The 13,345-nt window shown below is 45.8% G+C and overlaps 1 protein-coding gene across 6 annotated transcripts in view; it reads right to left on the bottom strand.

Moving 5' to 3' along the window:
* Positions 1-13,345, bottom strand: part of LOC311253862 (uncharacterized protein) — a 48,167-nt gene that overhangs the window by 32,118 nt on the left and 2,704 nt on the right. For all 6 annotated transcript variants that reach the window (XR_014621983.1, XR_014621984.1, XR_014621985.1 and 3 more), the window contains exon 3: positions 12,470-12,577. Coding sequence is in view for 1 of the 6 variants with exons in the window: in XM_084384332.1 (XP_084240458.1) it covers positions 12,470-12,577 (108 nt within the window). In the remaining 5 variants the exon portion in view is untranslated. The remainder of the gene's footprint in view (positions 1-12,469; positions 12,578-13,345) is intronic.

Raw genomic sequence — 13,345 nt, 5'->3', positions numbered from 1 at the left:
TGGAAGACGGGAGAGAACACTTCAGGTCTTCGCTCCATGCTGCATGTATTAAAGAGATCCGATTCATCACGCTGAGTCTACAATTCTTCTGAGATTTAGCAACTCTCAACCTCACAAAGGAGAATTTCCCTTACAGACTGTACACTTAATTTTCATATCACTTGCAAGACAGTTGGTTGTGGTTGAATATGAACAGATGTCTTACAGATGTCTCTTTCCCTATTTTGCAGGTACTTGGAGTACAAAGCAGGACCTGCATCACTGGCAATGGCAGACACCACACAGCAGACAATACCTTCCTTTGCACAAAGAATCCACTTATATGCCCATTCATCCAGGCAACAGGCCATTACACAAGCCATCCTCCAGGACCATGTCATTGGATGCTCTCTGCCCCTGTCTCTAGTAGAAAATCCAAATTTTAGACACTTTCTTTCTGTCATAGACTGCAAATACACTCCTGTGTCTAGGACCAGCTTGACAGAGAAGCAGATACCTTATCTAGTCAGTAAGGTTAAGGATGACATCATCAAAGCGGTGGAAGCTCAGGCAAGTGTTGCGCTTACAACCGACCTCTGGTCTGACAGGAGGCTTCGCTCCTTCCTTGGGGTTACTGCGCATATTGCCTGCGAAGACAAGGACTCCTACAGTTAAAAATCCTTTCTGCTGGATTGTCGGCATTTCACAGGGAAGCACTGTGGTGAACGAATTGTAGTGAGCAGGTTTGGATATGTAATGAGCGCGCATGCGCGAGTGTTCAGATAGGAAGTGATGCTTCAGTAAAGAGTCAACTACACGTCTTGGTCTCTGGTCCGTTTGTTGTATTACGAGGTACAAATAAGTACAAGACATGGTGTCAGAAGTGACCGTCCTCGCCTCTGATAAGAAAGCAACTACCCGACGCAAGTAAACGGAAGGTTCGTTGCAGTTTACCGACGGGAAGAGAACTTTTCGCCAACTCCAGTGAAGTGAGTGAACTAGCAGAGCTAACGTGAAGCTACGTTGACACAACATCGGTCAATGATACAGAGGGGAGCCTTCGGAAAGTAAAACAGAATGGATTCTCTATTTTCGATTAGTCCACCAGAAGCATTTGACTTCGGAGACTTTGGTAGTTGGCCACATTGGAGCCGACGCTTTGAAAGATTCCGCATAGCAGCAGGACTTAATCAAAAAAGTCAAGAGTATCAAGTGAACTCCCTAGTGTACACTATGGGAGATATGGCGGATGATGTTCTGAACACGTTAGCACTGTCGGATGGGGACAAGAAAAACTATGACAAAGTAAAAGAAGCGTTTGACAAGCATTTCATTTGCAAGCATAACGTTATCTACGAGAGAGCTAAATTCAACAAACGTCGCCAGGAGCCCGGAGAAACGGCAGAAGCGTTTATTACAGCTGTGCATAAAATGGCTGAGCATTGCCAGTATGGAGTTCTCAAAGATGAGATGATCAGAGACCGCCTTGTCGTAGGTATCAAAGACCACGCACTTTCAGAGAAATTACAGCTAGATTCTGAGCTAACTCTTGTGAAAGCTACGACGAAAATCCGACAAAGTGAGGAAATTAAAAAGCAACAGCCTGTATTAAGAAGTAGCACTGATGCCACTGAGGCAAACATGGATGCAGTTGGATTCAAGTTCAAACAGAAATTCTCCCCACATGGGAAGAGTGGCTTTAAGCCGAAGGAAAGAACAGTGCAAAATTATGCAAATGATAAATGTGGCAGATGTGGAAGGATACATGAAAACTCATTCAATGCATGTTCCGCCCGCACTGCTGAGTGCAAGAAATGTAAGAAAAAGGGACATTTCGCCGCTGTCTGTAAAACTAAAATGAGAATGGAGGAAATTAAAGAAAGTGACTTGGATGAGAGAGTTGAGTCATTGTTCCTGGGCACAGTGAATTGTACAAAATCCGACACATGTTGGCAGAAGTCAGTTGCAGTGAATGGCCAGCAGATGGTGTTCAAGTTGGACACGGGCGCCGCAGTGACAGCTATCCCAGCACGCTTGTACTCAAAAAAGCTACACGGGGGGCTGTTACCGACAACCAAAAGACTGTGTGGACCAAGCAACGCTCCCATAGAGGTAAACGGACATTTTACTGCAGAGATTAGCCATAATGGAACTGTAGCAAAGCAGCAGGTGTACGTTGTGCCAGGTTTAGTGACTCCTTTGCTGGGATTACCTGCTATACAAGACCTTGACCTGCTCAATCCAGTACAGGCTATCACAACAGCGGAAACAAGCTACAAAGAACAATATCCCAGAGTTTTCACTGGCTTAGGTAAGCTACAGGGAGAATACAAAATTAAACTAAAAGACAATGCCTCTCCCTTTGCCCTCGCTGTGCCACGTCGCGTGCCATTGCCATTAAGGGGAAAAGTCCAAGAAGAGTTAAAAAGGATGGAGGAAATGGGTGTTATTTCTCCCATAGAGGAAGCTACAGAGTGGTGCTCAGGTATGGTTGTAGTACCAAAACCAAATGGAAAAATTAGAATATGCGTTGACCTAACCCGCCTGAATGAAAATGTGTGCGGGGAGCGACATATTCTTCCAGCAGTTGATGAAACACTAGCTAAACTAGCCGGAGCTAGAATTTTTTCCAAACTGGACGCCACTGCTGGTTTTTGGCAGGTGCCTTTGCACAGAGCTTCAGCCCCACTCACCACCTTCATCACGCCCTTTGGTCGTTATTGCTTTAATCGTCTCCCTTTTGGTATATCGTCGGCCCCTGAGCACTTCCAGAAGAGATTGACGCAACTGCTGGACGGCCTGGAGGGAACCTTATGTCATGCAGATGACATCCTGATTTTCGGTGCCACCCCCACAGAACATGATGAGAGAGTGCATAAAGTGTTGCAAAGACTGCAGCAGCATGGCCTCACTCTAAATGACAAATGTCAGTTTGCCGTGAAGCAGGTCAAATTTCTTGGACATGTTGTGAGTGCAGAAGGCATACATGCAGATCCAGAGAAGATCAGAGCGATTAGGGAGATGCCACCACCGACAGACGTGTCCGATGTGAAGCGCTTCATGGGAATGGTCAACTATGTGGGAAAGTTCTCACCTAACATTGCAGAGCTCACAGGACCTATTAGAGAACTCCTGAAAGCAGAAAACATGTGGATGTGGGGAGCAGCGCAGCAGAGTGCATTTGATAGAGTGAAAGACGAGCTCAGTTCATCTGCTGTCCTTGCCCAGTACAGCCCAGACAAACCGACAAGAGTGTCAGCAGACGCCTCTTCGTATGGGTTAGGAGGGGTGCTGTCTCAGCTTCAAGACTCAGGAGATTGGAGGTCAGTGGCTTTCATATCCCGCAGTATGACTGAGACAGAGCGCAGATATGCCCAAATTGAGAAGGAGGCCCTTGCAGTCACCTGGGCTTGCGAAAGATTTCAGACTTACCTCCTGGGTCTGCACTTTGTGATGCGAACAGATCACAAACCGTTGATCAGTCTCCTCAGCTCAAGGCCGCTTGATGACGTCCCACCTCGCATCATGCGATTTAGGTTACGACTTATGCGTTTTTCCTACACGATCATACACGTACCAGGAAAAAACCTAGTGGCAGCCGACGCTTTATCAAGAGCGCCACTACAGTCGACAGCAACAGAGGATGACCTTGTGCTTCAGAATGACGTGAACGCTCATATCCAGGAGGTCATTCAGCAGCTCCCAGCCTCACCTGAGAAGTTGCTACAAATAAGGAGAGCTCAGGAGGAAGACCCCGTGTGTAAGCAGCTGTCCTCCCTGATCCACACAGGGTGGGAAAGAAACAGTTCGGCACCACAGTTAAAGCCCTTCTGGCAATACAGAAATGACCTGCTGATGGTAGATGGCCTGCTAATGAAAGGAAACAGGATACTGATCCCATTAAGCATGCAAAACGACATCTTGGACAAACTACACCAGGGTCATCAAGGCATGGTGAAATGCATGGCCAGGGCGCATGAATCAGTGTGGTGGCCAGGGCTGACCACACAAATCAGAGAGAAAGTACGTCAGTGTGAAATTTGCGCTAAAGAGTGTCAAAATGCCACAGAACCTCTGATAACCACACCCTTGCCTTCACGCCCTTGGGAGCGGCTAGCAGCTGACTTATTTGAGTGGAAGAAGGGTCAGTACTTAGTTGTCATTGATTATTATTCACGTTACATTGAAGTTGTCAATCTTACACGCATTTCAGCAACAGCTGTGATCGAGAAGATGAAAGCCATCTTTAGCCGCCACGGAGTGCCGGATACACTCGTCACAGACAACGGACCACAGTTTGCTGCCACTGAGTTTGCAGATTTTGCTAAGGATTACAACTTTCAACACGTAACCAGTAGCCCCCGTTACCCACAAAGCAACGGGGAAGCTGAACGGGCAGTAAAAACTGTCAAAGCCTTGCTGCAGAAGAGTGAGGACCCTCACAAAGCACTCATGACGTACAGAGCAACTCCTCTTGCTCATGGAGTATCACCTGCACAGCTCCTGATGGGGCGAAACATTCAAACACCCCTTCCGGTGAGTCCAAACACCCTCACACCAGCCTGGCCGGACTTAAGGGCTTTTGAGTTGAAAGACCAGGAGCTGAAAAGACAACAGGCTGAGGGATACAACAGACGACACAGAGCACGGGAGACACCACCTCTCAAGCCAGGTCAGAAGGTTTGGATACGGAACACAACACACACAGGAGTCGTCTCTGGCTCAGCAGGGACACCACGCTCTTATGTGGTTCAAACCTCCACCGGCAGTCTCCGGAGAAACCGTTCTCACCTGAGAGTGGTGCCTTCATCGTCTAAGGACCAGCCAGACTCTGCACAACACACCAGGGCTGGCAGGGAAGTCAAGCCTGTGAAAAGACTGAATTTGTAGTTTAGTGTTGTGTGTATACATGGAGCAGAATAAACTCCATACCACAACAGAGAGGATCAGGCAGTCTACCCTACCTCTCAGTTAGGTTATGTACTTACCTTAATGTTCAAAAAAAAAAAAAAAAAAAAGAGAAAATGAGATGTGATAAGTGATGTAACATTGAAATCAACCAGTTAATCTAACCAGTTTACATATATGCTCATGTTTACAGTGATGGTTAACATGTCATCTGTTCCCCTGCGTAGAAGGTAAAATCTGCATTAGGCTTTAATAGCATATGATTTCAGTTTTCTATAAAGAAGTGGAAAGTCTCAGTTTAAAGGGGGAGATGTAGTGAGCAGGTTTGGATATGTAATGAGCGCGCATGCGCAAGTGTTCAGATAGGAAGTGATGCTTCAGTAAAGAGTCAACTACACGTCTTGGTCTCTGGTCCGTTTGTTGTATTACGAGGTACAAATAAGTACAAGACACGAATCACCTCAGAATTTGATGAAATTGTTGAGGAGTATGGCATTAGCAACAAAATAAGCTTCATTCTGACAGATAACATATCCAACATGAAGCGGGCCCTTAAAGTGAGATTGCCAGACTCAGAGCAACCTGAAAGTGACAGTGATGACCTTGATGATGAAATGATGTGGGAGGACGTAGAAGACTTTGAACAGCCATGGTCATCAGGTGAACGCTTGTCTTGCTTCGCACACTCGCTCCAACTGGTCGTCAGTGATGGCATGAAAGAAGTGAAGGTAATTGCAAGAGCCATTGCTAAGGCCACCAAGTTCACAACCCTGCTTCACAGCAGTTCTAAGGTCAGAGACATGTTTGAGACCCACTTTGGGGCTAATAAATCTATCCCGGCAGCTAACAATACACGCTGGAATAGCACCTTAAGACAGTTAAAAGCTCTCACCAGACTTGACCACCGGGCTGTCACAGAAATGTGCAGCGAATGTGATACAGATAATATTGCGTTTTCAGTCCGAGAATGGGCCCAGCTGAAAGACCTTTTTACTTTGCTTGAGCCTTTTTCTGAGGCAACAGACCTCACAGAAGGAGATATTGTGGTTACCATCAGCATGTTGGTCCCCACCGTCCTGGAACTTACCTCAACAAGATGCAGCTGCCGCAGATTGTGACAATAGTTAGAGCACTAAAAAAGTCTTTAGAGAAGAGGTTCTCAGGGATCTTCAGAAGGATCAACATGGAGCAGGGGGATCCCGAGGAGCCATTTAATCATCGGATCTTCTTCCTTGCCGCCACCGGCATAACTTTTTTAAATGATGATGACCCTTGCTGCTATTGTGTCACGTGATTTGATTGGCTGGTTTCGCACGCAGACGGCACGTTACATTTGACCTTTTGACGTTGCTTGGCGTAGGCTATTAACCGCTAGCTTGCGAGTTAGCATCATGGACCGATTTACTTTCGTTATCCCAAAAAAACGAGTGAGAGTGGACGATGGCGGTTGCGGCGATTCACACACACATTCCAGCGCCAGCGTGGAGGATAGAGTGATGGTGCCAAACGTGGAGAATGAGAATGAAGGGGAGGATGAAGACAAGGAAGAGGCATTAACTGGAACGGCGTCAGCGGAATCAGCGGCAACTGCTGCATCCGCAGAGGGTTTATTTCCAACAACAACAGACTCTGACTCTGAGACCGGAGGTAATGCTAACAGACACGAAAATGAGAACGGTGCCGAGAGTGAAGGGCGTGCTTCAACGAGCGGTGAAGCTGTGGTCACGGGCGGCAGGAATCTTGGTGGCCCTGTGGATTTGAGCCAAGACCCAGCAGAGGGACCGAGGCGGCCTCAACTCCAGTCATACACGCGTCAGAGATTTGGATCCCATTCCCAGCCAACTTTAAGGAGTTTAAACTACTTGTGGTTCAAACAGTATTCGTGGCTGCAATACTCGCTGTCAATTGATGAGGCCATTTGCTATGCCTGTAGGCATTTTTTCCACCACCTTGGCCATGGGCCGAGTCACACAGAAAAGAGCTTCACTCATGCCGGGTTCACAAACTGGAGAAAAGGAGCAGAGAAACTGGCTCAGCACAATGCAAGTGCTTCTCACAGACTAGCCATGGAAGGATGGTGTGAGTTTAAGGAAAAACAGAAAAGCGGGACGAGGATTTTGACGCACCTTGATACTGGACATAGCAAGATTGTACAAGAAAACAGGCAGTACATGCAAGCAGTGGTGGAGTCACTGCAGTTTACAGCTTGTCAACGATTGGACAGAGGGGGCACAGAGAGGATGAGCAGTCCACCAACAGAGGTAATTTCCTTGAACTGTTAAATCTGCTGGGGAAATTTGACAGTACTGTGTCAAAGAAATTATCTAGTGGACCCGGTAATGCTAAATATGTGCACCATGATATTCAAAATGAGCTGATTGATATTATGTCCAGCATGGTGAGAGAACAAGTAAGCAACGAGGTTAAGCTAGGAGAGCACTTTGCTCTAATGGTGGATGAAACAAAAGATGTGAGCAAGAAAGAGCAGATATCTGTTGTTCTGCGTTACCTAAATAATGACAACATTCATGAGGAGTTTCTGGACTTTATCCCTGCAGATGGCTTGGATGCACAGTCTTTACTCAAGTCAGTTAAACAGACATTGGCTAAGTGCAACATAGACAAAAATGCATGCATTGCACAGTGCTATGACGGGGCATCTGTCATGTCCGGGTGCAACAACGGTGTCCATGAAAAATTTCGCCAAGAAGTGCCACATGCACTTTACATCCATTGCGAAGCGCACAGACTAAACTTAGTTTTAGTTGACTGTGTGCATAATGTGAAACCAGTTGCAGAATGCTTTGCAACAGTCCAGATGCTGTACAACTTTTTTTCTGGGGCAGTGACACACAAGGTGTTCATGGAGAAACAGCAAGAACTCGAGCCCACTAAACGAACAGCAGAACTGAAAAGACTATCAGATACCAGATGGGCCTGCCAATATTCTACACTGTGGGCAATAAAAAGAACAATCCCTTCTATCTTAGCAACTCTTGTGGATGTGAGCAACCAGACGAATGCTCATAGAGCTACTGAAGCGAAATCACTGATTGGACTTATTGATGCACAGTTTGTTCTGCACATCTATATGCTGGAGAGCATATTTAGTCTCACAAAAACCTTATCTGATCATCTACAGGCCACAGATTTGGAGCTGGCATCTGCCATTGACCTGGTCTTTGCAGTTGTTGATGCCCTCAATGACAAACGCAATGCTGAAACATGGACAAAAATCTGGGACTGTGCCAGTGACATGTGTGAGTCACTTAGCATTGACATGCAGCGCCCACAAGTGAGGAGAAAAAAACAGCCCCGCCACCTGCTGGAGTTTGTGGTGAACAGCCAAACAGGATCAAAAGAGCCACTGGAAACGTCAGATGACTATTGCAAGCACTGCTTTTTCCCCAGTAATCGACAGATTAATCAGTGAATTGAACAGGCGATTTTCTTCTGAAAGCTGCCACATTCTGAAAGGAGCAGCAGCTGTTAACCCCAAACACAAGACATTCATGGACAAAAATGCCCTTTTGCCCATGGCTAAACACTATAGAGTCTTGGAGGAAAACCTTGGAGCAGAACTTCACCAGGTAAAAAGACTTATTGTGAGGAAAAAACAAAGTGGGGACGTTGTCAGCACCACCCATGATGTGCTGGTGCCATTGAGGACATACAAGGATGCTTTTGTCGACCTGTGCAAACTTGTGTGCATCTCCATGACACTGCCCATCACATCAGCTGCATGTGAGAGGAGTTTTTCCTGCTTACGGCGTTTAAAAACCTACCTCAGGAACAGAAGTGGAGATGCCCGAACCAGCAATCTGGGTGTGCTGGCAATCAGCTCCAAAAAGGACCAAAGAACTGGATGTGGATGCAGTCATTGACCGCTTCGCAGCTAATCACAACAACAGGCGGATCATTCTCTTATGACGAGTGAGTACACAATTCTTTTTTGACAGGTCTGAATTATGCTACTTATTGTTTGTTAGTTTCAGTGGAGCCCTAAAAGGAGGGGAGAACAGAGGAGGATGGGAGTGGAGAAGAGTTTATAGGACACACAAGAGGAGTGACACACAAGTTATGTAGCCTGTAACAGTTTATTTTGTTAGATGGCTTTGTATATTTAACTATATACTGTGCTACATTTGTTGCTGCTCACAGTTGCACTATTTTGTAAATCTACAGATGTTCTCTGTGGTGCTTGTTAAAATAATTCACAGTGCTTATGATGTTACATGTTACAGCCTGAAACACAAGTCGGACAAGATCTGGAACCCTTTCTATTTAGTTTTGGAGTGATGGTGATCAGCTGCTGTTTTTGTTTTGTGCCGTCATGTTATTTGGTTAGGGGACATAAATACTGGGTTGATTGTATGATTGTTTTGATAATTGAAGTAAAGCAAAACACAAAACCCTTATGTACAGTATATTAACCCAGGATCAATAAATCTTATTATTAAGATTATTTTTTTGGTGTTTGTTGTGTCAGAATTCACTAGCACCTCCTATAAACAATCCGACCCCCCCCATGGACCCCCCAGTAATAAATCTCTGGAGCCGCCACTACTTGTCCCCAGTTTGGTTTGAGCTGGGTAGATTTAGATGTCCATAATGGGGACATCTGTCCGGTAGCTGAAGTCCGTGGTATAAAGTGTGACGAGGAAAGGAGAGAGGACAGTCCCTTGTGGAGCCCCGGTGTTGCTGACCACAGCATCTGACACACAGTTCCGCAAGCGCACGTACTGTGGTCGGCCAGTGAGGTAATCCACAATCCAGGACACAAGGGGGGGATCCACCAGCATCGCCGTCAGCTTGTCACCCAGTAGAGCAGGCCTGATGGTATTGAAAGCACTGGAGAAGTCAAAGAAAGTGACCCTCACAGTGCTCCCCGGCATGTCCAGGTGGGCGTAGACACGGTTCAGCAGGAAGATAATGGCATCCCCGACTCCAATCCGGGGCCGGTAGGCGAACTGGAGGGGATCCAGGTGCGGCCTGACCATAGGCCTGAGCTGCTCCAGGACGAGTCTCTCAAGGGTCTTCATGATATGTGACGTCAGTGCCACCGGTCCGAGAAACCACTGGGCTGCGGCGTCTTTGGCACTGGAACGAGGCAGGACGTCTTCCATATCACAGGGACCTTCTGGAGGCTAAGGCTCATGTTGAAGACACGATGAAGCACTCCACAGAGCTGTTCGGCGCAGGCTCTGAGAACCCGTGGGCTGAAACCGTCAGGGCCTGCAGTTACCGGCGGGGAGTTTGCTCAGCTGTCTCCTGACATGAAGCGGTGTAAACAGTGCAGGTCGAGGAGGGGGAGAGTTGGAGTCCACAATGAGAGGAGGCCAGGTAGCATGGGAGCCAGAGTAGGTGTGAGGAGTGGGGGATGGGTGTGAGGTGCTCAAGAAGTTGGATGGGGTGCTAGCAGGAGGAGGAGGGGGGGTCTGAAGCTGTGGTGGCTGGAGACAGTCAACAGGAGAGCCAGCAGGGGCCAGGGCTGCAGTGTCAAATCTATTGAAGAATAGATTTAACTCATTGGCCCTAGCCACACTACCATCAGCTCCACTGCTAGTTGGTCTGAAGCCGGTAATGGTCCTCATACCACTCCAGACCTCCCTCATGTTATTCTGCTGGAGTTTCCACTCCAGCTTCCTTCTGTAGCCGTCCTTAGCCTCTTTGATCTTGACATTCAGGTCCCTCTGAATGTCCCTCAGCTCCTCCTCTTTTGTAAGTCAAGGCTTGTTGTTTGGGTAACAGCGCACAGTCCTTGCTGGGACAATGCCCTCCACACAGAAATTAATGTAGTCCGTAATGCACTCTGTGAGCCACACGGAGAGGACATTGATGGCCTTACTGAGTACATTCCAGTCAGTCACCTCAAAGCAGCCCTGCAGTGCCTCATAGCAGTCCTCTGACCATGTCCTCACTGTGTTTGTGGTCACAGGCAGCCTCTTCACTAGAGGCACATAGCAGGGGGTGAGAAGCACCAGGTTGTGATCTGATCTTCCCAGTTGGGGGAGAGACGTGGAGGTGTATGCATCCTTTACATTAGCATACAGCAGGTCCAGGGTCTTCTCCTCTCTGGTTTTACAGGTCACATACTGGGTGAATTTCGGGAGTGTTTTTTTAATGGAGACATGGTTGAAGTCACCCGAGATTATAATGAGAGCACTCGGGTGAGCAGTCTGTAGTCCGGCTATTGTCGAGTGGATGACGTCACATGCCGACGTCGGGTTAGCGGACGGTGGAATATACACAGCCACGACAATAGCATGTGAGAATTCATGGGGTACATAGTAGGGACGGAGAGCCACAGCTAACAGTTCAATATCCGGGCTGCAGATGCGGCCTTTGATAGTAATGTGACCAGGATTGCACCACCTGTTGTTCACATAAACAGCAAGCCCCCCTCCTTTGCGCTTACCGCTCATAGTGCAGTCCCTGTCAGCCTGGACAGTGTGGAAACCCTCCATGGAAACATTGTGAAAACATTGTGAAACATTGTGCTTATAATGGCCTTTGAATAAATATATGGCATCATTGGCCTTTGAATAATATTTGCATATCGTTGTGATTGATTAAGCATTAGGCCTATGCCATTTCAGTGATGCTGATATTATACGGTGTAATTTGGCTACTATAATTGGAAATAATGCAATTTCAAGTTGATAATTGTGTGTATCTTTTATATTTAAAATTCACGTTTCATCTACAAATTAAGTACAATTTAAATCATATTTAATTTAAATCATAACATATTTCCCATAGACTTTTTTTGAGGTGCAGGGTGGTGTTGGAGGCTTGTTATTTTGTTAGATGACTTTGGGACTATAGTCATGTCAGTCCTTAACAGCACTCAAGAAGTCAATCCTCAAATAGTGTAGAAATAGCGGTCATGCAATTGCTACACATATTTGATGCATTATGATACATGCACTGTCTCTGTATTATTGTGCCTGTAGTTGAAATAATACAATCTCATATTTATACTAAGCAGCTGAACCCAATATGGTGCTTATGTTCTACAACTCATGCAAAATTGCAAAAAAAAATAGTTTTCTTTTGGTCTCGGTCTTGAGCTGAACTAGTCTTGGTCTTGACTTGGTCTGCCTTGGTCTTGGTACTCGATACTCTCTGGTCTTGGTAGTGTCTTGGTCTCGGTTTAGGCAGTCTTGACTAAAAGTCTAGTTGTCACACATCTTGAGAACAAGAAGCTTAGTGGGGACATTTCACACACCCCGTTGTCATCATTTATGGGGACCAGTCGTCTCCAGGTCATCAGAAACCTCACACAAAGTTTGTACTCGTACACCAGAGTAAAAGTGCATTGTGGGGACGTCATGAATTTCCCTGATTAGAGCAATATTTCTGTCCAAGGAAAATGTCTACTAAAGTTCAGATCCATCCTAAATGTCCCTTAAATCATCTGCCCTATGGGTGCAGTAGATCAAACTGTATGGCTCACCTAATTCACAATAGATTTCCCTCATAATGACCTTACTTGTTGCATTTACTTGCTTAAAGATAACAACAGCACTAAAAGAAGACTCACAGAGACTCCAGAAGTTAACATCAACTATGAACGTACCTGTTGATAAGTGTCCTGTGGACAAGAAGCATCAGTTATCTCCATCTCTGTAACGACAGCATGGTTGGAGCCTGTGACAGGAGGAACATCCCTTGTGGTTGTGGTCGTCTGCAATGATTTCATGGAAGAAAAAAAAAATAAAATATGTTAAGCAATTGGTCAATTTGATGTTAACACTAATAATATTCAATTAGAGTAATACATTTCCTTAAGGACGTAGCTCTAAAGATAAAGACATGCCTACACACCAGACTTCAGAGGAAAACAAAACACCCAATTCTACTGCATTTTTTCCTACAATTACTTCAGCTATTGTGTGCTGTCACACATCTTGAAAACAAGAAGCTTAGTGGGGACATTTCACACACCACGTTGTCATCATTTATGGGGACCAGTTGTCTCCAGGTCATCAGAAACAAAAAAAGTTTGTACTCGTACACCAGAGTAAAAGTGCACTGTGGGGACGTTGTGAATGTCCCCGATTAGAGTAATATTTCTGCCAGAGGAAAACATGTCTATTAAAGTTCAGATCTGTCCTAAATGTCATAAACTCATGAAAGTATTCATACACAGATTGATTAGATTTCATTTATTTTTCAAATGACGCTACATTCAACCACCATGTTATTCTGAGACAATAAACCCTACACACTTAAACACTGCAGTTGTGACACAAACTTGCATTCGCCATGGGCAGTCATCTCCTCCATAGTCATATGTAATTTCCCAACCTTCCTTTATGTCACATAAGTGTGGTCTTCCTTCCACATCAATTTTTTTCATCTTACAATTTGGATGTCTGTGTTCATTTTTATTTATTTATTTATCTATTTGATTAGGACAATGCATATTAATCAACATATCAGCGAAAAGCAT

This window comes from Pagrus pagrus, assembly GCF_965226575.1.
Source record: "Pagrus pagrus genome assembly, contig: HAP1_SCAFFOLD_58, whole genome shotgun sequence".
Lineage (NCBI taxonomy): Eukaryota > Metazoa > Chordata > Actinopteri > Spariformes > Sparidae > Pagrus > Pagrus pagrus.
Note: the sequence above shows the minus strand (reverse complement) of the source record. Positions and strands in the feature narration are given on the sequence as shown.